General features: G+C 47.6%; 5 protein-coding genes across 7 annotated transcripts; 2 read left to right on the top strand and 3 right to left on the bottom strand.

The window, feature by feature from the left end:
• Window positions 1-1,567: 1,567 nt before the first annotated feature.
• LOC117187169 lies at window positions 1,568-3,164 on the bottom strand. The gene is made up of 2 exons (XM_033389264.1): window positions 1,871-3,164; window positions 1,568-1,800 (listed from the first exon to the last, which is right to left on the bottom strand). The coding sequence occupies exons 1-2, from the start codon at window positions 2,951-2,953 to the stop codon at window positions 1,771-1,773; spliced, it is 1,113 nt and encodes a 370-aa protein (XP_033245155.1). The 5' UTR covers window positions 2,954-3,164; the 3' UTR covers window positions 1,568-1,770.
• Window positions 3,165-4,703: 1,539 nt separating this feature from the next.
• LOC117187166 (importin-13-like) lies at window positions 4,704-6,651 on the bottom strand. The gene is made up of 5 exons (XM_033389259.1): window positions 6,206-6,651; window positions 5,934-6,131; window positions 5,727-5,864; window positions 5,108-5,667; window positions 4,704-5,048 (listed from the first exon to the last, which is right to left on the bottom strand). The coding sequence occupies exons 1-5, from the start codon at window positions 6,620-6,622 to the stop codon at window positions 4,964-4,966; spliced, it is 1,398 nt and encodes a 465-aa protein (XP_033245150.1). The 5' UTR covers window positions 6,623-6,651; the 3' UTR covers window positions 4,704-4,963.
• Window position 6,652: 1 nt separating this feature from the next.
• On the top strand, window positions 6,653-26,325 carry LOC117187159 (serine/threonine-protein phosphatase 2A 56 kDa regulatory subunit delta isoform-like). Of its 3 annotated transcripts, none has more exons than XM_033389243.1 (8): window positions 6,653-7,522; window positions 13,977-14,511; window positions 14,832-15,028; window positions 15,091-15,425; window positions 15,497-15,727; window positions 15,818-16,210; window positions 16,283-16,556; window positions 25,809-26,325. In XM_033389243.1, the coding sequence occupies exons 1-8, from the start codon at window positions 6,653-6,655 to the stop codon at window positions 25,953-25,955; spliced, it is 2,982 nt and encodes a 993-aa protein (XP_033245134.1). In that variant the 3' UTR covers window positions 25,956-26,325. The 3 variants fall into 3 exon arrangements, with proteins under 3 accessions (XP_033245134.1, XP_033245135.1, XP_033245136.1); XM_033389244.1 differs by lacking the exon at window positions 25,809-26,325 and adding an exon at window positions 17,442-17,459; XM_033389245.1 differs by lacking the exons at window positions 6,653-7,522; window positions 13,977-14,511 and having other exon boundaries at window positions 14,863-15,028; window positions 15,821-16,210.
• LOC117187167 (importin-13-like) lies at window positions 18,814-20,758 on the bottom strand. Its single transcript, XM_033389260.1, has 5 exons — window positions 20,313-20,758; window positions 20,041-20,238; window positions 19,834-19,971; window positions 19,215-19,774; window positions 18,814-19,155 (listed from the first exon to the last, which is right to left on the bottom strand). Exons 1-5 carry the CDS (start codon window positions 20,727-20,729, stop codon window positions 19,071-19,073), a joined length of 1,398 nt encoding a protein of 465 aa, XP_033245151.1. The 5' UTR covers window positions 20,730-20,758; the 3' UTR covers window positions 18,814-19,070.
• LOC117187431 (serine/threonine-protein phosphatase 2A 56 kDa regulatory subunit delta isoform-like) lies at window positions 20,760-25,803 on the top strand (the record flags this gene model as incomplete). The annotated part of the gene is made up of 6 exons (XM_033390091.1): window positions 20,760-21,623; window positions 23,537-24,047; window positions 24,379-24,575; window positions 24,638-24,972; window positions 25,044-25,274; window positions 25,365-25,803. Coding segments are annotated over exons 1-6 (2,577 nt in total), but the record flags the coding sequence as incomplete, so codon positions are not given.
• Window positions 26,326-27,511: the final 1,186 nt, after the last annotated feature.

Below are 27,511 nucleotides of genomic sequence, written 5' to 3' on the forward strand. Positions count from 1 at the left end.
GATTGTAAAGTGCCAAGATCGGTGCTTCCAACAAATTACTTTTGAGTTGTTCGAAACATTCTAGTTCTACGATACCGAATTCAAACTTCCTGTCTTTTTTGACCAAATCATAAAGGGGCTTAGCTTTCGTAGAAAAATCTTTTACGAACCGTCTAAAGTAAGAACATAACCCTAAGAAACTCTGCACTTCGTTCGTTTTCGTGGGGACTGGGAACCCTTTTACTGCCTGTAATCCCTTCGTATCTGGTTTAATTCCGTTACCCGATATGGAATAGCCCAGGTACTTAACTTCTGACTGTAAGAATTCGCATTTATCAATCCTTAATTCAAGTTTATTCTCTACCAATCGTCTCATCACTTCTTGTAAAATTTCCATGTGACTATCACTATCTTTAGTTGCTACCATAATATCGTCCATGTATATTATAACTTTGTCTTCCTTTACCATATCTGCAAAAATGTTGTTTGTGAATCTTTGAAACACCGCCGATGCATTTCGTAACCCGAACGGCATCCTCAACCATTCGTATTGTCCCATGGGGGTCGTGAACGATGTGTATTTAACTGAATCTTTATGCATAAATACGTGGAAGTATCCATTCTTCAGGTCTAACTTGGTGAAAAGTCTTTTCCCTGACAGTTTATCTAGTAGGTCGTCTATCAGAGGTGTTGGGTAATTGTCCTTTATCATACCTTTATTAAGTGTGCGATAATCGACGCACAGTCTCAACTCTCCCGAATTCTTTTTTACCAGTACTATAGGCGAAACGTATTCTGACTCACTGGTTCTGATGTAACCTTTTTCTGTGTATTCGTCTATCATTTTCTGTACTTGGGCTTTTTCGCTATACGACAGTCTTCTAGGTGGGCAATGAAACGGTTTTTCGTGTTCGAAATTCAACTTCATTTCCCACTTGGTTTGTGGTAAGTTTGGTCTTTCTGCGTTTACATACGCTGTCCTAAACATGTATTTAAGTCGTCCTGCGAGTTCTTGGCTACAATCTGTCCCTACTTTCAACTCCCAGTCGTTTTCTTTGTCTGGATACTGGCTTGGTAGTTCGTTGAAATTGGTTTTTACGCTCTCGCAGGTATCGCTGTCTTCCAGACACTCAACCATTGCAGAACACTCATTTTCTACCTTGCCTCCACTTTCTACTTCATGCTTATTCTCTTTAACACCCTCATCTTTAACTTCACATTCATATTCTCCTAAACACTCATTCTCTATTTTCCACTCATTTTTTTCTAAACACTCATTTTCTCCTAAACACTCATTTTCTCCTAAACACTCATTTTCTTCTAAACACTCATTTTCTCCTAAACACTCATTTTCTTCTAAACACTCATTTTTTTCTAAACACTCATTTTTTATTTCACACTCGTTTTTTGTCTCACTCTCCTTCTCCTTGCAAATGTCACTTACAATTTTAAATTTGCATAAATTCATAAAATCCCTACCTAACACAGCCTCATAGCCCATCGACTCGTCTGCCACTACTAGTAATTCAAAGTTGATTCGATTTTTGTTAATAATTACAAAACTGGGTATTTTACCAAAGATGTTAAGTTTGCTATTATTTAGTCCAACATAAGCGTAATCCGCATTTTTATTCAAAATAAATTCAATTTCTCTGTTTTTCTTGTCTTTGTTAAACTTATATAAACTTAAATCATCTTCTTTGATTTCGTTCGAACTTAATCGTGAGCGCTCTTCCACTTTATTTAGGTTATTTTCCGACTGGTGCTCTAGACACGATAACTTCATAAAACTTATTGGGCTCCCTGAGTCGATGAGGCAATTTAAGGACAAGCATTTGTTATTGTAATTGCTAATGTATATATTAAATTTGTATATATAATCGTTATGTACCTTGTACTTCTTTTCGTCACAGTGTGACACCTGGTGACTCATGCTGCCGCATCCGTAGCACGCTCCTCTTTCGCGCTTGGGCTTGCGGCACTCCCCTGCCACGTGGCCCAAAGAGTTGCAGTTGTAGCAGCGAATGGGTGTTGGCGAGGCTCCAGTGTTTGCCCCTTCAGTTGAACCGTACTTCTTTGGCAGCATGATCTTCTCGAACGCCTTGAGTAGTTGATATGGAGCGCCAAAGCACTGCATGTGGGCTTGCCTACGCAGGCCTACATCTGGGATACCTTCGATGACTCCGTCAATAAACTCCTCGTCGTCAATGACTATGCGGGATGCCAGCGACACTTTGGCGTTGAAGTACATCGAGAACTCCTCGCCACGTGCCCATGAACGGGACTCGAACTTGCGACGGAGCAACAGTTTGCTTTCCTTGGGATGGAAAGTGTCTTCCATGACGTTCAACAATTGATCGATTGGCAGCGACATGTGCTCCGGACTCGAATGCAGCCACACCAATGCTTTGTCCTTAAGCTTCGACATTAGCAGCATTAGTAGCTTCTCATCCTTCAGTTTGTTCACTTTTGCGACGGCCTTAAACTGCGCGATCCAAGTTGTGACGTCATCGTTGTTTCCAGAAATGTTGCCATGATATGTTGGCAACATGTCTTTGGCGGCATTTAGCAACATGACGCCAGCGTCATTGCTGGCGGCTGGTGTTGTGTTCTCTCCTCTCCCTTCCTTCTCCCTCTCGCTCTGCAGCTTCAGCAGCTCGATTTGCAGTTTTAACATTTCAACCTCTGCTCGATATTCGCCATGGTTGTTGTTGTGCCCAGGCGCTTGCGGTGCTTTTTCGTTCTTCTCTTTGCGTTCGCTCTTCGTCGAGTCTTGATCTGCGGCCGCCTCATCTTCCCTCTCGTTCTCGCATGTTTCGGCTGCCGGTGGTCCCTGTCCCCGCAGCTCTACTGGTATTTCGTTAAGTCTCGCTGCCATGGCAGCTTTGCTTCCACCTTTTGGTAGATTGAGGTACTCCAGCCATTCGCGCAGCTGGGCGGCCGAGAACTCCTCCGTGCCGACCAAGTCCGACATGTTTTTTTTCAGCGATGGCGTCTTCGACGGACGAGATAATAAAAATTTTCGCTATTTTTCACTGGCGGCGATTGATCGTATCCCACTTCTGAAATTGTAGGCCGTCTAACCCGGGAATTGTAGTGACCAATATCGGTGCGTGAGTGAACGGTATAGGTATAAAAACACAAACCCGGTGATTTAATGTAACTCTTTTTTATTAGCTGCGCGTCCGTCTCTCACAATCGCCATTTACAAAGTGCCCTCACTCTCTTCTCGATGTTTCTTATCCGATATCTCACTATTGGTATTTCCCACCGAGTGTATCGATGGTGCGGTAAATACCAATGCGCGCTGTATGCTATTTTAAATACTAGTTGAATGCCTCACTAATTATTACCTTGCTACACAATAAAGATCAGACAAATTCCAGAATATTTGATTGCGAATGATACAAATATGATTTCGAGCATGCCCGAAGGGAAGAAATGATTACTAGTTCTATACTGTTTTATTTTGCATGAATTTGCTGTTGTTGTTGTTGCTGTTTGCCTAGTGTTTAACAAACGGAACATATACAATAATATTAGAATCCAATTTGTGCTCTTACCATTTCAGTGAAAACGTGAAACAAAAAAACGAAAACTAAACAAAAAACATATATATAAATGTACAGTTGAATTGAATTGTCGTAACTTAAGGCGTAGCTGTGTTTACCACCATGATTGAGCATCTACCGCATATTTCGACCTACATATAGCTACATATGTAGCCATAATACCATACCACACAAACCATATACAAATATATACATACATACATATATCTTTAACTACAATGCATACATGGCGCATATAGCTCTGCTCTCTCCACAGCTAAAGTTTATAATATACGCGATTTATATGAGTAGCCTAGCAATTAGCAGCTTACCTATCCATACATACATGTACGATAAACACACACACCTAAAACAATGAAAGCCTAAAAAGAATGATGCGTTACATACATACATCATATATGTATATGTATGTAAATGAGTGTATTTTTGTATGTATTACATATATATATATATATATATATATATATATATATATGTTTAAATATACATATGTGGGGGTACGGGTATCCATAATCGTATTCCTATTGATCCCAGGAATGCCCAGAGATTTGGTGTAGTTTCTTTTTTGGGGGGAGGTATTTACTGTGACACCGCCGGATGCTCGGAGCAGGAGTGTAGAAAAGGAGGATCGGGAGAGCTGCCACCCAAAGATTGTGCCAATTTCTAAGCGTCCCAGGCACAGTGAATACCCTCTATATTATCATCCACATCGCAACATCAACATCATCATCTTCATCAACAACAACAACAACAACAGACTTGGACTATTGCTGGTCGTAGCTACTACTTCTATACTATATATCAATCTAAATATATAATACTGGATCCGTGTCAGCCATTTGTTTGGTTTAATAGTCATTGTCTCTAAAAAGCGGATGGACATTCTCAAATGATTCTTAATGAAATGAGAAGATATTGATTGCATGTTGCAGGGAGCTGCTGGATCAAAAAAAAGTTTTGCTACCACTACCAAGTGCTGTACACAGGCCAAGAAAACGAAAGGCTTCAGTTTAGCTATAGACACACATACGCATATTGTTAGCTTATTGTTTATGTATCTATAATGCCAAAAAATATGTAAATACATCTCTTTATATATAATATATATATATATATATATATAAATGAGTTATACACCCTATGGAAAAAATTGTAAATGAAAGCATGTAATTTTTGTAAAATTATAAATAAAAGTTTGTCTTGTCGAGAGTTTTTGGAGATGTTAAAAACTAAGGCGGTGGCGGGTGTGGGAGGTGCGGTAACAACAACTTAAGGTCGAGGAACATTTACAGAGTCGCCTAAATTACAGTCTAAATACATGGGACACAGGACAGAAACACATTTAGAATCCAGTTTTGAAAAGCAAAGGTGCGCGATTTGGTTGGCCTCTAAATAGCTTCAGGCTTCCACATTTACTGGAACTTTTCGGTGAGTCCGCGCAACTTGATGGCCATCTCCGACAGATGCTGTTGCAGCAGCCGCTTGTTCACCTTTTCCCTGTAAAGCAGAAGTCGTTTATAATCACTTTGCTGCATCAATGTTAAGGCCACACTCACTTGATAATCAAAGAAACATATCGCGACTTTTCTGCATCGTTTAACAGCGGTGTGGGGAAATGGGGGACGGACATCACGGTCTTTAGCCAGATGGCCAGCTCCGCAGGATACTTTTTGTTAAGGGCCAATATGATATCGGCAAACTTGTCCACCTGCGAGCGTGGCGTCAAATATCCCACACACATCATGATGAAGTACACGGTCTGTTCGCCAGTTTTCAACACGACCTCGGTGATGTGTTCGTGGTTGCGCGACTGAATCGTAAAGTGTGTCATGAACTGTATGCCGCAGCGTATGGCACCGCTTTCGGGCAGCGTCATGCAGCGCTGGCCGTAGTAGACGAGGCGATCGTAGGCCAGTGTCTTGTCTTCCAATGCCTGAGGTATTTTCTTCACAATCTGAGCCAGGCAGCCGAAGAAGGCCTCCATGGTGTCCGATATATTCGAGAAGTTCTGCTGTGGCGTGTTCTCAAATAGCTTGAAGCTGTGCTTGATAAACTCCCGCAGAAGTTCTTGCATATAGGGCTTACAGCCCTCTTCCCTGTAAAACATGACAATAGTCTGCGGAAGAGAAAATTAAATTAAATGATTTCCAATAGAGAGATAGAGAGATTACGCACTGTCTTGGATATCTCTAGCGTTGGTGCACAGCAGCGTGTCTGGAAGCTGGCCACAATAAAGTAGCACAGATCCTGCAGCATGGGTCGGAAGCTGCTTCTTAGGTTCATAATGGCATGCTTCATGGCGCTACAGGCGGCCTATAAGTTAAGAACGAGTATGGTTTATAGCATGTGCATCCAGCATATGGGTTAAACCAATCTTTATACCTCTAAAACATCTAGCTCCTCCACCCACATCTCGGCAATGCGCCTAAAAATTGGCATTGTTCTTTGCATGACCAACAAAACGGGCTGGACAATCTGTATTTCCTTGTCCTGTTCACTCAAATCGGTATTCAATGAAGAAAACAGAGTGGAGATCATGTTGAGACGGAAAATTGTGCGAATCCGTGCCGTGGGAGTTTTCTGTAGGAATGCGAATATGAGAAACCTTTTTGTAATCATACATTTCAGGGGCAGTTGATTTTGGTTGCACTTACCCCATCAGATTGGCAAATGGCCTGCAATTCCTCAAAGCATGGACTGACTATTATGTCCAAGTACTTGGGTATGCCATCGGGCGGCAAGAGGCTCATCAATTTGCCAATGCTAAACATCAGCCGGACCGAGTCCGAGTTCTTCATGCGCCCGGCGTTGAGCGAGGCATGGCACGCATTGAGCAGAGGCTCGGCGTATGGCTTCAATTGCAGCTGACAGTCGCGACACAGCTCCTTCAGACCGAGCGTGGCCTGGGCCGACATGGACGAGTTGAGGCCGCGCACCAGCAGATCTATGGCCGCCGGTATATAGGTGGGATTCTCCATTAACCAATTGCAATAGGAACCAATTGTCTCCAGGGCCGTGCCCAGCAGCTTAACGTTCATCTTCTCGTATGGTATCTCGTTCAGGACACGCATCAAATTTGGAATTTGTGGGGCACTAATGAAATGGTATTCGGTGCTATGTTGCTGACGGGTAACCTCAACGGACCCAAGCAGAAGCAGCAGCAGCAACAGCAGGAGGAATCATCCCAATCTGTTTCTGCTTCCTCCTCCAGCAAAGAGCAACCACAACAGAAGCAACAGGATCAGCCACCAGCCGCTGGATATTATGCCTTGGGCATACGCTTACCCAAGTCGCCATCGTTCCACAGCGGCCTAGACCAGCTGGCCGACGACGAGGAGGAGGACCAACAGTCGCTGGAATCGTCTGCGCAGGGTAGCAGTAAATTCAAATTCAGCAGCGTGGAGGAACTGAAGGCCAAGTTCGAGTGTCGAAAGATGCCCCTGTCGCCGCCAGAGGCAGCCGCAGTAGTAGTAACCACCACAACATCCTCGTCGCCATCGTCCTCGTCCACCAGCTCCAATTCGTCGGCATCGGCATTGTCCTCGCTCTCGCAGGCGGCCTCTTCCTCGTTGGCCTCGGCCGCTGCCAATTCCTCGGCCTCGTGCTCATCCTCAGCGGCCACCTATGGTGGTGGAGCCAATTCAGCAGCCGCCGCTCTGATAGCCTCGTCGCCGTTTGGCTCACAGTCCTCCACATCATCGTTGTCGCTGTCCTCAAATGCAGGGATGTCGAAGAACACGGCACCAGCAACAGCAACAACAGCAGCGGCAGCGGCAGCGGCAGCGGCAGGAAGCACAGCCAGTGGTGGAAATTCGCTTGTATCCATATTGGCGCAACACTTCTCGGCGGCCACATCGGCTGCAGCAGCAGCTGCGGCCACAGCAGCCGCCTCAGCAGCATCGTCCGCGTCCTCATCATCTGCCTCATCATCTGCCACCAATAATGCAGGCGGCTCAATTGCGGCCAGCAAGGTTTGCAGCGCTCCGTTATTACACACACACACACACATCCACACATATTCTGCACAAATTTTAAATTTTAAATTTCTAATTTCAAAATCGAGTATTTGGCAGTTACAAACAGGAAGAATGGAGGAGGAGGAAAAGCGGGTCTTTGAGAGGAGAACTAGCCTGCAGCGTTCCCCACCACAGTGGCAGACGCCCCGAGGCATTTGGCCCAGGGAGCAGGCAGTTGAGAAGCCGGCCCAGCTAAGCCTTGGTACCGGAACTCCACTTAAGGCGCCCCTTAGAGTGCTGCCAGCACTGACTGTGTCTGCACCAGCAGAAGTCCCTGTCAATCCCTTTGACTTCAGCAGTGCTTCCACAGACAAAAGCGGTACAGGACCAAAGGCCGACGGAGATCTGCGGTCGATCCTGGCTTCGCTGGTAGAAAAGTCGACGGAATTGTCGAAGATGCTGAGGGACGCCCGTTATCTCAACAAGGAGATGAAAGAGTTGGCGCAGAACGTGGTGAGGATGCAAAAGTCCGCGCTTCACAGCTTCGACGCAAAGTTTCAGAGGAAGGAGAGGGTGGAGCGGCGTGATCAGGAGACGCAGTGCTCCCCTCAACACGATGCGCCGAAAAGGAAGCTGGACAAGCCGACGAGGAGCTCGCCGAAGCGGAGAAACAATATGAGTGGCCATCCCACGTTGCAGTCCCGCGAACAACCGGCAAGGAAGACCGAATCAGCTGCACCTACCGAAGGTGAATGGGAGAAGGTTAAGAGCAGAGCGCACGCCCGGAAGCCAAGTCCCCGTCCGGATGTTATTATCATCGAGCCAAAAGGGGAAATGACTTACGCGGAGATCCTTAACCTCGTCACCCGCAACCAGAGCGAGAAGATGAAGAAGGTCGGCGAGAGTGTGAGCAGAGTGAAGCGAACAGCCAAAGGTGCTCTTCTATTGGAGCTCAAAGACGCCTCGAAGGAGACCGCGCAGCTGCTTCGCGAGGACATAGGCACTGTCCTAGGAGGCAAGGCGGAGGCGCGAGCACTCACCCAGCAGACGAGGCTAGAGATGCTCGACTTGGATGAGATGGCTACCTCGGAGGACGTGAGGAAGGCCTTCAGCGAGCAAATGGGGATTACACTCGATGTGGACGCCATTAAGAGTTTGCGCCCAGGCTTTGGTGGTACCCAGCGGGCTATTATTTGCCTGCCGGCGACCCTTGCGACGAAGGCGCTATCCGTTGGTAAGGTTAAAGTGGCATGGTCCGTCTGCCGCATACGGGAGCGAAATCTGCCGTTAAAGTGCTTCAGGTGCCTTGAGATCGGCCACGTTGCACTTAATTGCAAAAGCTCTGTAGACAGAAGCGGGTGGTGCTTCCGCTGTGGGTCTGAGGTGCACAAGATAAGCGACTGCCACAATGAGGCAAAATGCTTCCTTTGTGTCGGAAAGGGCAAGCCCCACTCACACGTAGCTGGTAGCCACAGGTGCCCCATGGCACCCAAAGAGAAGGCAAGTCAAAACGCTGGACATGGTTAGGTTTTACCAAATAAACCTAAACCATTGCGAGGCTGCCACAGATCTGCTCTCTCAGTCGGTGCGTGAAATGAGATCGGACGTTGCAATAATTAGCGAACCATACATTTCCCCCGAGGATGGATTCTGGGTCCAAAGCTCCTCAGGAAAAGCAGCAATATGGGCTTGCGGTAAGCCTCCTCTGCGGCCCTCAGTGTGCGCTGAGTTCCGACATTTCGTCAGGGCAAAACTGGGGAACTTATGGATTTACAGCTGCTATCTCCCCCCAAGCTTGAGCCGTCATAGCTTCGCTGCGGCGATGGACGAATTGGCCGACGACGCCAGGCACCACAAACCAAATGTGATTGCTGGCGACTTCAATGCTTGGGCCCAGGAGTGGGGCAGTGACATCTCCAGAAGCAGCAGCTCGGACGCCATATACAAGGGACACGCACTGCTTGAGGCCTTCGCTGCGTTGGACGTAGCATTGTTGAATCAGGGGACCGCGAATACCTTCAACAGGGGTGGCTCTGGGTCAGTCATCGACCTTACATTCGCCTCTAGCAGCCTTTCCCCTCTGTCCACCTGGCGCCTGGGGAACCACTATACGGCCAGCGACCACGAGGCAGTGGTGTTCTCGATAGGCGGAGAAGGTGGTTGCAGACTGACCAGGGCAACGCAGACAAGCCGGAGAGCAGCCTACAATCCCGAATCAATGCGGATTCCAAGGTTCTTGGAGGCGCTGAGGAATATGGAGGTCGGAGGCTCAGCTCAACAGATGGTCAACCAGCTTCTGGAGTCCCTACTGCTCGCATGCGATGCCAGTATGAGTCGCAAGAGGCCATTCAAGGGTAAGCAATCGCCGACCTATTAGTGGAATGACGAGATCCAGGAGGCCAGACGCACTTGCCTGTCAGCTAGAAGGCGATATCAACGGGCTCGCAGAAGGAGTGGCACTAGCTGGCCAAGGCTACAGGCGGAGTACTGCGGAGCTAGAAAAGCCCTAAAGAACGCCATCAAGGAGAGCAAGAGGGAGTGCTTCCTGCAGCTTTGCGACTCAGCCGAGAAGGATCCGTGGGGACGTGCCTACAAGACGGTAATGAAGCGAATTCATGGCAGCAACGCGGGGTCGCCGTCTGACCCAGACCAGTTGCGGACGATTGTTGAGGCATTGTTCCCATCCGGGGCTCACGGTCTTGCCAGCAGTGCCGTCGCACACCAGCCTGCATACTCGGTCGAACCGGTCACGGAGGACGAAATCGTCGCCCTGGCCCAAAGCTTAAAGGCCAAGAAGGCTCCAGGCCCTGATGGAATCCCCAACCGTGCGGTAAAACTGGCGATGGCATACAACCCGCACGAGTTTGCTAAAGCATTCACGCAGTGCCTGCGGGAAGGACTATTTCCGCCGCAGTGGAAGTTGCAACACCTGGTGATCTTGCCAAAGCCAGGAAAGCCGCCGGACGATCCCTCCTCGTTTCGACCGATTTGCTTAATCGACCCGCTGGGGAAGACTCTGGAACAGATAATCCGTAGAAGACTAGACAACGCCGTCGAGGATGCTGGGGGACTTTCACCAAACCAATACGGCTTCAGGAGTGGGAGGTCAACGGTGGACGCCATAGGCAGGGTAGTTGACATAGCCTCCAAGGCAGTGGAGGGAACTCGATGGAAGGGCGGCAAGAAGGAATACTGCCTGATTGTCACCCTAGACATCAGGAACGCCTTCAATACGGTGAAGTGGGAGTGCATCCTGGACTCACTTAACCGGCGCGGTGTACCCCAATACCTTCAGGCAATCGTAAGGAGCTACTTCGCGGGGAGACTGCTGGAGTATAATACGGAGGCCGGCGCGCAGACTCACGGCATAACGGCAGGAGTTCCCCAAGGATCAGTGATGGGTCCCCTATTATGGAACATTGCCTACGATGGAGTCATGAGATTAGCTCTTCCAGGCGGATGTCAGCTAACCTGCTACGCAGATGATGTCGCCCTGACGGTGGTGGCCAAGCACCTGGACGTTGTCGAAGCAAATTGTGACACCGCAATCCAGCTGATTGCAGACTGGCTCCGCTCTGCGGGACTAGAGATAGCCGCTCATAAAACCGAGGCAGTATTGGTGAGCACCCGTTCGACTGTGGAGACCGCTCACATCAGGGTTGGCGACCAGAGACTATCGTCGAAACGAGCCATTCGGTATCTGGGCGTGATGATCGACACCAGGCTCAGTTTCCGTGAACACCTAAGCTACGTCCAGGAGAAAGCGGCAAACACGAGTCGGGCGCTGTTCCGAATACTGCTGAACACCCGTGGCCCGAAGCAGAAGAGGAGGATTCTGCTGACCAGTGTAGTCCGCTCAGCCATGACCTACGCAGCAGACGTATGGGCGGATGGAATTAAAGTTGCCAGCTACGCTAGGGGCGTAAAAGCCACTCATCGCCTCTGCGCGCTCCGGATCTGCTGCGGCTTTCGGACCATATCCGACGACGCTGCCCTAGTCCTGGCGGGTGTCCTTCCAATTGACCTTCTGGTGCTTGAGGAGAGGGCCGTGGCCGAGGCCATCCGGGCCGGCGCGGCAAGGAGAGACACGCGCAAGCAGGCCCGTGAAGGAAGCCTCAGAGCATGGCAAAGCCGCTGGGACGGCTCTGATAAAGGACGGTGGACACACCGCCTGATTCCGGATGTCCGATATTGGATCGGCAGGCGACACGGTGTGGTCAATTTCCATTCCACACAGCTTCTGAGCGGACACGGCTGCTTCAGCCATTACCTTTGGAGGTTCGGCCACGAGAACTCGCCGAACTGCTCGTGGCGCGGCGACGCCACTGAAGACGCTGAGCACATCATTTTTCAATGTGGGCGCTTCTCACTTATTAGGGAGGAGTTGTGGCGAGCCGCCGGCGGGCAGATCACGCCGAACAACCTGATCGAGAAGATTGTGGAAGACCCCATGGTATGGTCGGCCTGGAGCAACTTTGCAGCCGGCGCCATGAAGGAGCTGCGTAGGTGCGAGCGCCGAAGGAACGAGAGTGGCTAGGAGGAACCATGGTCCCTGCGAAGCAATGCTTCGCGGCCGTCCCGCAGAGACCCGGAACTTCTTGCCGGTCTCTCCAACTCAATACAGCTCCCTGTCTAGCTTTAGTTAAGTCCCAGGCTTATAAAATTTAATAAAATTAAGAGACATATTCTGCACACCCATTCCTACAGGCCCATCTGCCTTCTGGACTCCATGGGAAAAGTCTTCGAAAGGGTGATCGGTGCGAGGCTGAGCGCAGCCATCGAAGCAGCAGGCGGTCTCTCCCAGAACCAATACGGGTTCAGGAAAGGGAGGTCGACGCTGGACGCCATCTTGAGGGTCGTACAAACGGCGGAGGAAGCCATTGCTGGGACTAGGTGGAGAGGCGGAACCAAGTCCTATTGTCTGGTGGTGACACTGGACATAAGGAACGCCTTCAACTCGGCCGACTGGACCCGGACGCTGGAGGCACTGAGGTCCTTCAACATCCCGGGCTACCTACTGAATATAGCGCGCAGCTATTTCAGCAATAGGGTGCTGACAATGGACACATGTCAGGGCTCTAGGCTACGGCTCCCGATGCCAGCCAACACTAACCTGGTGGGTTTCGCTGACGACGTCGCAATAGTGGCGGTAGCGAAGGAACTTGCCGCAGTGGAGGAGCTTGCCAACGTCGCCATACAAGCCGTCGAGGCGTGGCTAGCCGCCGCGTGGCTGGAGCGTGGCCCAAAAAACGGAGGCGGTCCTGATATCCAGCCGTAAAGTGGTCGAGACCGCCAGAGTGCAGGTTGGTGGGACCGCGATCGAATCGCAGAGGTCCATCAAGTACCTTGGAGTCCTCATCGACACGCGCCTGTCCTTCAAAGAGCATCTGGAATACGTCCACACGAAGGCCGGTGGGACCGCGGGAGCGCTATCCAGGGTGCTGCTAAACACCAGAGGGCCAAAGCAGGCAAAGAGGAAACTGCTGACGAACGTCGTGACGTCGCAGATGCTCTACGCCGCACCGGTGTGGGCAGAAGCCGCGAAGGTGAGGAGCTACATGCGAGGAGTGGAGGCAACGTACAGACTGTGCGCCATTAGGATCGCGTGCTCGTTCCGGACCATCTCAGAAGAAGCCGCGTTAGTCATTGCCGGGCAAGTTCCGCTCAGGGAGCTGATAAGGGAGAGGAAGGAGATCCATGATGCTATGACGGACAGTGCAGCCGAGGTACGCTCCAAAGCAGAAATTAAGGACGCCGCCAGAAGGACCAGCATAGACAGATGGCAGACTCGATGGGACCACTCACCCAAAGGCCGATGGACCCACACCCTCATCCCAAGCATAGCATGCTGGGTTGAAAGGAAGCACGGCCAGGTGGATTTCTACCTTACCCAGGCACTGAGCGGACATGGCTGCTTCCGCGGCTACCTCAAGCGCTTCGGCCACGAGACAGAGGACTGGTGCCCCGAGTGTGGCACAGGCATAGAGGAGGACGCTCGCCACGTCCTCTTCGACTGCCACAGGTTTGACCTCGAGCGTCAGACATTGGAGACAGCAGCAGGGTCTAGGGTCAGCACCGAGACTCTGGTGCCGCTGATGCTGGCAGACCCGAAGGTGTGGGAAGCGGCCGCGGAGTTCGCCTCTAGCGTGATGCGAACGCTTAGGTCCTTGGAGAGAAGGCGGAAGGAGCAGACGGAGTAGGTGTCCACGCCACTGCGAAGCAATGCTTTGCGGCAGTACCGCAGTCCGCGGGGCCCCTAGTCCCAACATACTCTTGTCCGTTAAATTTAGTTAAATATAAATTGTATAGTATATATTATAGAGCAAATAAATAAGTATATGAATATAAAAAAAAAAAAAAATATTCTGCACACCCACACAGACACAAACAGAATCTGATTCACAAAACAAAAAATGTTAAAAAAAAATCAATCTACTCTCATTTCATCGCTATCTCATCTACCTCCAAGTCACCCGTGAGTGCGGCCGCAGCCATTAAGAACATATTGAATGCCACCAAGAGTGTGGAAAATAGTGCTGCAGCAGCAGCAGCGGCAGCAGCATCCTCGACCCTGCCATCGGCTGCCGCCGAAGGCCAGGAGGTGCCCTTGCCGCCAGCCGAGGAGCTGCGTCCAACGGTGGCACAGAATCTGGTGGGAGGCATAAGCATCTCCCTGGGCATTGGCCAGCGCAATGGCAGTGGAACAGCACCAGCAACAGTGACAGCAACAGTGACAGCAACAGCGACAGCAACAACCACATCCACATCTGCAGTTGTTATTCTGCCAACGACTACGCTGGGCATACATCAGAATGGTGATGTCACAGGCGGTGGTGGAATGGCTGGAATTATTGGTCATTCGTCGCAACATCATCATCATCAGGGCCTCACATCCCCACAAACGTTGCAACAGCTGACGGGCAGTCCAGGACGTGCACGCGATCGGAATCTGTTTCATTCGCCGCCCACTGCTTCGGTTGCCTTGGCACTGCCTGCACTGCGAGGTTGCTATCTCTCCAGCTCCAGCTAATTCCAAGCCAATGGCCATGCGGCACGCAGATAAAGTGATAGAAGCACCTACCACATCTACCTGGTCGACATGGCCATTCGGTTTGGTGGCCCATAGAATTTGATCCTTTATCTGATCTTCATTGAATTTTTGATACATTTTGAGTTTCGCCTTGCCTTACTTTTTTTTTTATCGATTTCTTTGACGTTTTTCGTAGGATTATAATATTTTTCATTATTATTCAATGTGTAGATAGAGCAGCATATATAACAAAAACGTAAAATATTTTAATAAATTTTATTATGGATTTCGCAGAGACGGCCGCCAGTGAACGGGAAGAGCTTTTCATCCAAAAGATACGACAATGTTGCACGCTTTTCGATTTCTCCGAGCCGCTGAGCGACCTCAAATTCAAGGAGGTGAAGCGTGCGGCTCTGCACGAGATGGTCGATTTTCTCACAAACCAAAATGGCATCATTACCGAAATTATCTATCCGGAGGCGATCAATATGGTTAGTATTTAGGATACCATACCAAACTCTATCCTCTCCATAATAAATATATTTTTGTGTAGTTTTCTGTGAATCTATTCCGGACACTGCCGCCATCATCAAATCCGAATGGTGCCGAATTTGATCCCGAAAAGGATGAGCCAACGCTCGAGTCGTCTTGGCCACACCTTCAATTGGTATACGAGCTGTTTTTGCGTTTCTTGGAGTCACCGGATTTCCAACCAAATATTGCTAAGCGTTATATTGATCATCAATTTGTATTACAATTATTGGATTTATTCGATTCGGAGGATCCACGTGAACGTGATTTCCTATCGACTGTTTTACATCGCATCTATCGAAAATTCTTGGGTTTGAGAGCATTTATTAGAAAGCAGATCAACAATGTCTTTTACAGGTGATTCGCCCCCCGTATATCCTATCCTATCCCAATCCTCTCTAAACCATTCTGTTTTTTGTTTTATTTAGATTTATTTATGAGACGGAACATCATAATGGCATAGCCGAATTATTGGAGATATCGGGCAGCATTATCATTGGTTTTGCTCTACCGCTCAAAGAGAAGCATAAACAATTTTTACTTAAGGTATTGCTGCCATTGCACAAAGCCAAGAGCCTCTCGGTCTATCATCCACAGTTGACCTACTGTGTGGTGCAGTTCCTCGAGAAGGATCCCAGTTTGTCCGAGGCGGTCATCAAGTGAGTGTTGAGCCCAACTTCCGCACAACATGCCGTGAGCATGAGATGTAAAACACATTAAAATTGATTTATTGTCCCCATCCCATGCAGAAGTTTGCTTAAGTTCTGGCCGAAGACGCACAGTCCCAAGGAGGTGATGTTCTTGAATGAGGTGGAAGAGCTGCTGGATGTGATCGAGCCGGCCGAGTTCCAGAAGGTGATGGTGCCGCTGTTTCGTCAGATAGCCAAGTGTGTCTCCTCGCCGCACTTTCAGGTGGCCGAACGGGCGTTGTATTATTGGAACAACGAGTACATTATGTCCCTAATAGCGGACAATTCGGCGGTTATACTGCCAATAATGTTCCCAGCGTTGAATCGCAACTCCAAGACGCACTGGAACAAGACCATACACGGTCTCATTTACAATGCGCTCAAGCTGTTCATGGAGATGGATCAGCGGTTGTTCGACGAGTGCAGCAAGAACTACAAGCAAGATAAGCAGATGTACGGACAGCACACTACTACACCTCCTAATATTGTATATCTAATCATATCATTGTTGTTGTCTTTCGACAGGGAGCGGGAGAAGCTGTCGCACCGGGAGGAGCTTTGGCAGCAGGTGGAGAGCCTGGCCAGGACCAAACCAGGGTGGTCCAGGTCGAGCTATTTCAATAACAGCCGCCTGCAGCAGCAGCAGCAGCAGCAGCAGCAGCAGCTAACCGATAGTCAAAATCTGTACGATCAAAACAATGAGAATGATCTAACGTACGATCAGCTACTGCAGCAGTCGCGCCAGCCACCGCCGCCGCTACCACCACAGAAACAGTCGTCGCTGCAGGAGCCCCGAGAGGTGAGACAGGCACTTGCCACACTAACCACACTAAACAACTACTAATCCCGCCAATGTGTGATCTGATCCATGGCGTCTGCTGTGAGCTGTGCCCAGCGAACACCTACTCTAATTTAACTCTAATTCTAATCGAACGAATGTCTGTTAAAATTAATCACACTCATGTCATTTAAACAACAAACAAACAAAAAAAAAACAAAATACATATTTGTATATCTTTAACTTTTGTCTATTTATTTATTATCTCTTATTGGTTCTCTCACTGTCTTTAAACTCGAATTCATAAGCACAACAAATACTCTTCTCACTCTCCTCTCTCGCTCTGTCTATACGGCTTTAATTCTGAGCAAACATATGTACGCACAGTGGTTCAGAAACTCATCGAAATTGGGCGGGAAAAATATACATAAATATTTAGCGAAGTGTAGTTCCATATTCAAACCAACATTTGTATAAATATCAAGCATTCAAATACTTCTGAACTGAAATGGAAACCATTTTAATATTCAACTACCATACCGGATTGAACCACTGTGCCTACGCTCTAACACACTAGAAACACAACCATACACACGCTTGGGGCTTAGTGCGAGGGCGCGTGGACAAGATTAAATACATAATTTCTTTATATAAATACAATATAAAATACTTATCTATAATGAAAAATGCATAGTACCAATAAAGATCAGACAAATCCCAGAATATTTGATTTCGAATGATACAAATATGATTTCGAGCATGCCCGAAGGGAAGAAATGATTACTAGTTCTATACTGTTTTATTTTGCATGAATTTGCTGTTGTTGTTGTTGCTGTTTGCCTAGTGTTTAACAAACGGAACATATACAATAATATTAGAATCCAATTTGTGCTCTTACCATTTCAGTGAAAACGTGAAACAAAAAAACGAAAACTAAGCAAAAAACATATATATAAATGTACAGTTGAATTGAATTGTCGTAACTTAAGGCGTAGCTGTGTTTACCACCATGATTGAGCATCTACTGCATATTTCGACCTACATATAGCTACATATGTAGCCATAATACCATACCACACAAACCATATACAAATATATACATACATACATACATATATCTTTAACTACAATGCATACATGGCGCATATAGCTCTGCTCTCTCCACAGCTAAAGTTTATAATATACGCGATTTATATGAGTAGCCTAGCAATTAGCAGCTTACCTATCCATACATACATGTACGATAAACACACACACCTAAAACAATGAAAGCCTAAAAAGAATGATGCGTTACATACATACATCATATATGTATATGTATGTAAATGAGTGTATTTTTGTATGTATTACATATATATATATATATATATATATATATATATAGATGTTTAAATATACATATGTGGGGGTACGGGTATCCATAATCGTATTCCTATTGATCCCAGGAATGCCCAGAGATTTGGTGTAGTTTCTTTTTTGGGGGGAGGTATTTACTGTGACACCGCCGGATGCTCGGAGCAGGAGTGTAGAAAAGGAGGATCGGGAGAGCTGCCACCCAAAGATTGTGCCAATTTCTAAGCGTCCCAGGCACAGTGAATACCCTCTATATTATCATCCACATCGCAACATCAACATCATCATCTTCATCAACAACAACAACAACAGACTTGGACTATTGCTGGTCGTAGCTACTACTTCTATACTATATATCAATCTAAATATATAATACTGGATCCGTGTCAGCCATTTGTTTGGTTTAATAGTCATTGTCTCTAAAAAGCGGCTGGACATTCTCAAATGATTCTTAATGAAATGAGAAGATATTGATTGCATGTTGCAGGGAGCTGCTGGATCAAAAAAAAGTTTTGCTACCACTACCAAGTGCTGTACACAGGCCAAGAAAACGAAAGGCTTCAGTTTAGCTATAGACACACATACGCATATATATATATATATATATATATATATATATATATATATATATATATATATTATATATAAAGAGATGTATTTACATATTTTTTGGCATTATAGATACATACACGATATGGGGAAAAGTTGCAAAACAATAATAATAATGGCAAGGTCTAGAAAAAAACTGGGGATTAAAGATTCATAAAAACTTGAAAGGCAGATTTTTTTCATACACGAGGAAATGGTGAAAAATCGAAACTTTCTAAATTTTAAGAATAATAAAATATTTATGTATAAAAAAAATTTAAAAAAATATAAAACAAACAATAAATATAAATGAGTTATACACCCTATGGAAAAAATTGTAAATGAAAGCATGTAATTTTTGTAAAATTATAAATAAAAGTTTGTCTTGTCGAGAGTTTTTGGAGATGTTAAAAACTAAGGCGGTGGCGGGTGTGGGAGGTGCGGTAACAACAAGGAGTCGAGGAACATTTACAGAGTCGCCTAAATTACAGTCTAAATACATGGGACACAGGACAGAAACACATTTAGAATCCAGTTTTGAAAAGCATAGGTGCGCGATTTGGTTGGCCTCTAAATAGCTTCAGGCTTCCATATTTACTGGAACTTTTCGGTGAGTCCGCGCAACTTGATGGCCATCTCCGACAGATGCTGTTGCAGCAGCCGCTTGTTCACCTTTTCCCTGTAAAGCAGAAGTCGTTTATAATCACTTTGCTGCATCAATGTTAAGGCCACACTCACTTGATAATCAAAGAAACATATCGCGACTTTTCTGCATCGTTTAACAGCGGTGTGGGGAAATGGGGGACGGACATCACGGTCTTTAGCCAGATGGCCAGCTCCGCAGGATACTTTTTGTTAAGGGCCAATATGATATCGGCAAACTTGTCCACCTGCGAGCGTGGCGTCAAATATCCCACACACATCATGATGAAGTACACGGTCTGTTCGCCAGTTTTCAACACGACCTCGGTGATGTGTTCGTGGTTGCGCGACTGAATCGTAAAGTGTGTCATGAACTGTATGCCGCAGCGTATGGCACCGCTTTCGGGCAGCGTCATGCAACGCTGGCCGTAGTAGACGAGGCGATCGTAGGCCAGTGTCTTGTCTTCCAATGCCTGAGGTATTTTCTTCACAATCTGAGCCAGGCAGCCGAAGAAGGCCTCCATGGTGTCCGATATATTCGAGAAGTTCTGCTGTGGCGTGTTCTCAAATAGCTTGAAGCTGTGCTTGATAAACTCCCGCAGAAGTTCTTGCATATAGGGCTTACAGCCCTCTTCCCTGTAAAACATGACAATAGTCTGCGGAAGAGAAAATTAAATTAAATGATTTCCAATAGAGAGATAGAGAGATTACGCACTGTCTTGGATATCTCTAGCGTTGGTGCACAGCAGCGTGTCTGGAAGCTGGCCACAATAAAGTAGCACAGATCCTGCAGCATGGGTCGGAAGCTGCTTCTTATGTTCATAATGGCATGCTTCATGGCGCTACAGGCGGCCTATAAGTTAAGAACGAGTATGGTTTATAGCATGTGCATCCAGCATATGGGTTAAACCAATCTTTATACCTCTAAAACATCTAGCTCCTCCACCCACATCTCGGCAATGCGCCTAAAAATTGGCATTGTTCTTTGCATGACCAACAAAACGGGCTGGACAATCTGTATTTCCATGTCCTCTTCACTCAAATCGGTATTCAATGAAGAAAACAGAGTGGAGATCATGTTGAGACGGAAAATTGTGCGAATCCGTGCCGTGGGAGTTTTCTGTAGGAATGCGAATATGAGAAACCTTTTTGTAATCATACATTTCAGGGGCAGTTGATTTTGGTTGCACTTACCCCATCAGATTGGCAAATGGCCTGCAATTCCTCAAAGCATGGACTGACTATTATGTCCAAGTACTTGGGTATGCCATCGGGCGGCAAGAGGCTCATCAATTTGCCAATGCTAAACATCAGCCGGACCGAGTCCGAGTTCTTCATGCGCCCGGCGTTGAGCGAGGCATGGCACGCATTGAGCAGAGGCTCGGCGTATGGCTTCAATTGCAGCTGACAGTCGCGACACAGCTCCTTCAGACCGAGCGTGGCCTGGGCCGACATGGACGAGTTGAGGCCGCGCACCAGCAGATCTATGGCCGCCGGTATATAGGTGGGATTCTCCATTAACCAATTGCAATAGGAACCAATTGTCTCCAGGGCCGTGCCCAGCAGCTTAACGTTCATCTTCTCGTATGGTATCTCGTTCAGGACACGCATCAAATTTGGAATTTGTGGGGCACTAATGAAATGGTATTCGGTGCTATGTTGCTGACGGGTAACCTCAACGGACCCAAGCAGAAGCAGCAGCAGCAACAGCAGGAGGAATCATCCCAATCTGTTTCTGCTTCCTCCTCCAGCAAAGAGCAACCACAACAGAAGCAACAGGATCAGCCACCAGCCGCTGGATATTATGCCTTGGGCATACGCTTACCCAAGTCGCCATCGTTCCACAGCGGCCTAGACCAGCTGGCCGACGACGAGGAGGAGGACCAACAGTCGCTGGAATCGTCTGCGCAGGGTAGCAGTAAATTCAAATTCAGCAGCGTGGAGGAACTGAAGGCCAAGTTCGAGGGTCGAAAGATGCCCCTGTCGCCGCCAGAGGCAGCCGCTGTAGTAGTAACCACCACAACATCCTCGTCGCCATCGTCCTCGTCCACCAGCTCCAATTCGTCGGCATCGGCATTGTCCTCGCTCTCGCAGGCGGCCTCTTCCTCGTTGGCCTCGGCCGGTGCCAATTCCTCGGCCTCGTGCTCATCCTTAGCGGCCACCTATGGTGGTGGAGCCAATTCAGCAGCCGCCGCTCTGATAGCCTCGTCGCCGTTTGGCTCACAGTCCTCCACATCATCGTTGTCGCTGTCCTCAAATGCAGGGATGTCGAAGAACACGGCACCAGCAACAGCAACAACAGCAGCGGCAGCGGCAGCGGCAGGAAGCACAGCCAGTGGTGGAAATTCGCTTGTATCCACATTGGCGCAACACTTCTCGGCGGCCACATCGGCTGCAGCAGCAGCTGCGGCCACAGCAGCCGCCTCAGCAGCATCGTCCGCGTCCTCATCATCTGCCTCATCATCTGCCACCAATAATGCAGGCGGCTCAATTGCGGCCAGCAAGGTTTGCAGCGCTCCGTTATTACACACACACACACACATCCACACATATTCTGCACACCCATTCCTACAGGCCCATCTGCCTTCTGGACTCCATGGGAAAAGTCTTCGAAAGGGTGAGATCGGTGCGAGGCTGAGCGCAGCCATCGAAGCAGCAGGCGGTCTCTCCCAGAACCAATACGGGTTCAGGAAAGGGAGGTCGACGCTGGACGCCATCTTAAGGGTCGTACAAACGGCGGAGGAAGCCATTGCTGGGACTAGGTGGAGAGGCGGAACCAAGTCCTATTGTCTGGTGGTGACACTGGACATAAGGAACGCCTTCAACTCGGCCGACTGGACCCGGACGCTGGAGGCACTGAGGTCCTTCAACATCCCGGGCTACCTACTGAATATAGCGCGCAGCTATTTCAGCAATAGGGTGCTGACAATGGACACATGTCAGGGCTCTAGGGCATACGAAGTCTCAGCCGGAGTCCCGCAGGGCTCCGTTTTGGGACCTCTGCTCTGGAACGCCATGTACGACGGGGTCCTACGGCTCCCGATGCCAGCCAACACTAACCTGGTGGGTTTCGCTGACGACGTCGCAATAGTGGCGGTAGCGAAGGAACTTGCCGCAGTGGAGGAGCTTGCCAACGTCGCCATACAAGCCGTCAAGGCGTGGCTAGCCGCCGCGGGGCTGGAGCTGGCGGCCCAAAAAACGGAGGCGGTCCTGATATCCAGCCGTAAAGTGGTCGAGACCGCCAGAGTGCAGGTTGGTGGGACCGCGATCAAATCGCAGAGGTCCATCAAGTACCTTGGAGTCCTCATCGACACGCGCCTGTCCTTCAAAGAGCATCTGGAATACGTCCACACGAAGGCCGGTGGGACCGCGGGAGCGCTATCCAGGATGCTGCTAAACACCAGAGGGCCAAAGCAGGCAAAGAGGAAACTGCTGACGAGCGTCGTGACGTCGCAGATGCTCTACGCCGCACCGGTGTGGGCAGAAGCCGCGAAGGTGAGGAGCTACATGCGAGGAGTGGAGGCAACGTACAGACTGTGCGCCATTAGGATCGCGTGCTCGTTCCGGACCATCTCCGAAGAAGCCGCGTTAGTCATTGCCGGGCAAGTTCCGCTCAGGGAGCTGATAAGGGAGAGGAAGGAGATCCATGATGCCATGACGGACAGTGCAGCCGAGGTACGCTCCAAAGCAGAAATTAAGGACGCCGCCAGAAGGACCAGCATAGACAGATGGCAGACTCGATGGGACCACTCACCCAAAGGCCGATGGACCCACACCCTCATCCCAAGCATAGCATGCTGGGTTGAAAGGAAGCACGGCCAGGTGGATTTCTACCTTACCCAGGCACTGAGCGGACATGGCTGCTTCCGCGGCTACCTCAAGCGCTTCGGCCACGAGACAGAGGACTGGTGCCCCGAGTGTGGCACAGGCATAGAGGAGGACGCTCGCCACGTCCTCTTCGACTGCCACAGGTTTGACCTCGAGCGTCAGACATTGGAGACAGCAGCAGGGTCTAGGGTCAGCACCGAGACTCTGGTGCCGCTGATGCTGGCAGACCCGAAGGTGTGGGAAGCGGCCGCGGAGTTCGCCTCTAGCGTGATGCGAACGCTTAGGTCCTTGGAGAGAAGGCGGAAGGAGCAGACGGAGTAGGTGTCCACGCCACTGCGAAGCAATGCTTTGCGGCAGTACCGCAGTCCGCGGGGCCCCTAGTCCCAACATACTCTTGTCCGTTAAATTTAGTTAAATATAAATTGTATAGTATATATTATAGAGCAAATAAATAAGTATATGAATATAAAAAAAAAAAAAAATATTCTGCACACCCACACAGACACAAACAGAATCTGATTCACAAAACAAAAAATGTTTAAAAAAAATCAATCTACTCTCATTCCATCGCTACCTCATCTACCTCCAAGTCACCCGTAAGTGCGGCCGCAGCCATTAAGAACATATTGAATGCCACCAAGAGTGTGGGAAATAGTGCTGCAGCAGCAGCAGCGGCAGCAGCATCCTCGACCCTGCCATCGGCTGCCGCCGAAGGCCAGGAGGTGCCCGTGCCGCCAGCCGAGGAGCTGCGTCCAACGGTGGCACAGAATCTGGTGGGAGGCATAAGCATCTCCCTGGGCATTGGCCAGCGCAATGGCAGTGGAACAGCACCAGCAACAGCGACAGCAACAACCACATCCACATCTGCAGTTGTTATTCTGCCAACGACTACGCTGGGCATACATCAGAATGGTGATGTCACAGGCGGTGGCGGAATGGCTGGAATTATTGGTCATTCGTCGCAACATCATCATCATCAGGGCCTCACATCCCCACAAACGTTGCAACAGCTGACGGGCAGTCCAGGACGTGCACGCGATCGGAATCTGTTTCATTCGCCGCCCACTGCTTCGGTTGCCTTGGCACTGCCTGCACTGCGAGGTTGCTATCTCTCCAGCTCCAGCTAATTCCAAGCCAATGGCCATGCGGCACGCAGATAAAGTGATAGAAGCACCTACCACATCTACCTGGTCGACATGGCCATTCGGTTTGGTGGCCCATAGAATTTGATCCTTTATCTGATCTTCATTGAATTTTTGATACATTTTGAGTTTCGCCTTGCCTTACTTTTTTTTTTATCGATTTGCTGTTGATTTCTTTGACGTTTTTAGTAGGATTATAATATTTTTCATTATTATTCAATGTGTAGATAGAGCAGCATATATAACAAAAACGTAAAATATTTTAATAAATTTAATTATGGATTTCGCAGAGACGGCCGTCAGTGAACGGGAAGAGCTTTTCATCCAAAAGATACGACAATGTTGCACGCTTTTCGATTTCTCCGAGCCGCTGAGCGACCTCAAATTCAAGGAGGTGAAGCGTGCGGCTCTGCACGAGATGGTCGATTTTCTCACAAACCAAAATGGCATCATTACCGAAATTATCTATCCGGAGGCGATCAATATGGTTAGTATTTAGGATACCATACCAAACTCTATCCTCTCCATAATAAATATATTTTTGTGTAGTTTTCTGTGAATCTATTCCGGACACTGCCGCCATCATCAAATCCGAATGGTGCCGAATTTGATCCCGAAAAGGATGAGCCAACGCTCGAGTCGTCTTGGCCACACCTTCAATTGGTATACGAGCTGTTTTTGCGTTTCTTGGAGTCACCGGATTTCCAACCAAATATTGCTAAGCGTTATATTGATCATCAATTTGTATTACAATTATTGGATTTATTCGATTCGGAGTATCCACGTGAACGTGATTTCCTAAAGACTGTTTTACATCGCATCTATCGAAAATTCTTGGGTTTGAGAGCATTTATTAGAAAGCAGATCAACAATGTCTTTTACAGGTGATTCGCCCCCCGTATATCCTATCCTATCCCAATCCTCTCTAAACCATTGTCTTTTTTGTTTTATTTAGATTTATTTATGAGACGGAACATCATAATGGCATAGCCGAATTATTGGAGATATCGGGCAGCATTATCATTGGTTTTGCTCTACCGCTCAAAGAGAAGCATAAACAATTTTTACTTAAGGTATTGCTGCCATTGCACAAAGCCAAGAGCCTCTCGGTCTATCATCCACAGTTGACCTACTGTGTGGTGCAGTTCCTCGAGAAGGATCCCAGTTTGTCCGAGGCGGTCATCAAGTGAGTGTTGAGCCCAACTTCCGCACAACATGCCGTGAGCATGAGATGTAAAACACATTAAAATTGATTTATTGTCCCCATCCCATGCAGAAGTTTGCTTAAGTTCTGGCCGAAGACGCACAGTCCCAAGGAGGTGATGTTCTTGAATGAGGTGGAAGAGCTGCTGGATGTGATCGAGCCGGCCGAGTTCCAGAAGGTGATGGTGCCGCTGTTTCGTCAGATAGCCAAGTGTGTCTTCTCGCCGGACTTTCAGGTGGCCGAACGGGCGTTGTATTATTGGAACAACGAGTACATTATGTCCCTAATAGCGGACAATTCGGCGGTTATACTGCCAATAATGTTCCCAGCGTTGAATCGCAACTCCAAGACGCACTGGAACAAGACCACACACGGTCTCATTTACAATGCGCTCAAGCTGTTCATGGAGATGGATCACTTGTCGTCACTTGTCCGTGTTGCGAAACACGTATGCTGTACCTGTTGTAGCGGGCACTTTACATATATTTTGGCCTACCCCACTTCCGTTACTCACAGATACGCGGCGAACGGAACAAGGAGAAGCCATTGCTGAGGCGAAAATCCGATCTGCCCACGGACAGCGGCACTGTGCGAGCCCTAATCGAGCACAAGCGACAAGATGAGTTCTTAACAACGCCGCCGCCAGACGGAAGCAATTACTGAGAAAACAGAAACAGATACAGAACAAACAAATACAAATCCCCTGGTCAAGAACACAACCAAAATCCACCACGAACAACAAATCTCAAAAAAACGCTGGCGTTGCACAAAGTTTTGAAGCAAAGCTTGAGGCTTTCGAGATGAACCCAAACAAGGTCCACGATCCACAAACACAATACACAAACACACACACACACGCACACGTACAAAGGCACAAAACGAGGAAAAGAAAAGGAAATCCTTTTTTGGGGCTTAGTGCGAGGGCGCGTGGACAAGATTAAATACATAATTTCTTTATATAAATACAATATAAAATACTTATCTATAATGAAAAATGCATAGTACCAATAAAGATCAGACAAATCCCAGAATATTTGATTGCGAATGATACAAATATGATTTCGAGCATGCCCGAAGGGAAGAAATGATTACTAGTTCTATACTGTTTTATTTTGCATGAATTTGCTGTTGTTGTTGTTGCTGTTTGCCTAGTGTTTAACAAACGGAACATATACAATAATATTAGAATCCAATTTGTGCTCTTACCATTTCAGTGAAAACGTGAAACAAAAAAACGAAAACTAAGCAAAAAACATATATATAAATGTACAGTTGAATTGAATTGTCGTAACTTAAGGCGTAGCTGTGTTTACCACCATGATTGAGCATCTACTGCATATTTCGACCTACATATAGCTACATATGTAGCCATAATACCATACCACACAAACCATATACAAATATATACATACATACATACATATATCTTTAACTACAATGCATACATGGCGCATATAGCTCTGCTCTCTCCACAGCTAAAGTTTATAATATACGCGATTTATATGAGTAGCCTAGCAATTAGCAGCTTACCTATCCATACATACATGTACGATAAACACACACACCTAAAACAATGAAAGCCTAAAAAGAATGATGCGTTACATACATACATCATATATGTATATGTATGTAAATGAGTGTATTTTTGTATGTATTACATATATATATATATATATATATATAGATGTTTAAATATACATATGTGGGGGTACGGGTATCCATAATCGTATTCCTATTGATCCCAGGAATGCCCAGAGATTTGGTGTAGTTTCTTTTTTGGGGGGAGGTATTTACTGTGACACCGCCGGATGCTCGGAGCAGGAGTGTAGAAAAGGAGGATCGGGAGAGCTGCCACCCAAAGATTGTGCCAATTTCTAAGCGTCCCAGGCACAGTGAATACCCTCTATATTATCATCCACATCGCAACATCAACATCATCATCTTCATCAACAACAACAACAACAGACTTGGACTATTGCTGGTCGTAGCTACTACTTCTATACTATATATCAATCTAAATATATAATACTGGATCCGTGTCAGCCATTTGTTTGGTTTAATAGTCATTGTCTCTAAAAAACGGATGGACATTCTCAAATGATTCTTAATGAAATGAGAAGATATTGATTGCATGTTGCAGGGAGCTGCTGGATCAAAAAAAAGTTTTGCTACCACTACCAAGTGCTGTACACAGGCCAAGAAAACGAAAGGCTTCAGTT

This window comes from Drosophila miranda, chromosome 2, assembly GCF_003369915.1.
Source record: "Drosophila miranda strain MSH22 chromosome 2, D.miranda_PacBio2.1, whole genome shotgun sequence".
NCBI lineage: Eukaryota > Metazoa > Arthropoda > Insecta > Diptera > Drosophilidae > Drosophila > Drosophila miranda.

Coding starts and splice junctions, on each gene's coding strand:
- LOC117187159 (XM_033389243.1), top strand. CDS start 6,653: ATGGTATTCGGTGCTATGTTGCTGACGGGTAACCTCAACGGACCCAAG. Junction 16,211..16,282: donor TACAAGCAAGATAAGCAGAT/GTACGGACAGCA, acceptor GTCTTTCGACAG/GGAGCGGGAGAAGCTGTCGC. Junction 16,557..25,808: donor CGCTGCAGGAGCCCCGAGAG/GTGAGACAGGCA, acceptor CGTTACTCACAG/ATACGCGGCGAACGGAACAA.
- LOC117187166 (XM_033389259.1), bottom strand. CDS start 6,622: ATGCGTGTCCTGAACGAGATACCATACGAGAAGATGAACGTTAAGCTG. Junction 5,668..5,726: donor CGCTAGAGATATCCAAGACA/GTGCGTAATCTC, acceptor TCTCTTCCGCAG/ACTATTGTCATGTTTTACAG. Junction 5,049..5,107: donor TATGTTTCTTTGATTATCAA/GTGAGTGTGGCC, acceptor TCTGCTTTACAG/GGAAAAGGTGAACAAGCGGC.
- LOC117187167 (XM_033389260.1), bottom strand. CDS start 20,729: ATGCGTGTCCTGAACGAGATACCATACGAGAAGATGAACGTTAAGCTG. Junction 20,239..20,312: donor CCATTTGCCAATCTGATGGG/GTAAGTGCAACC, acceptor GCATTCCTACAG/AAAACTCCCACGGCACGGAT. Junction 19,156..19,214: donor TATGTTTCTTTGATTATCAA/GTGAGTGTGGCC, acceptor TCTGCTTTACAG/GGAAAAGGTGAACAAGCGGC.
- LOC117187169 (XM_033389264.1), bottom strand. CDS start 2,953: ATGTCGGACTTGGTCGGCACGGAGGAGTTCTCGGCCGCCCAGCTGCGC. Junction 1,801..1,870: donor GTGACGAAAAGAAGTACAAG/GTACATAACGAT, acceptor GCTTGTCCTTAA/ATTGCCTCATCGACTCAGGG.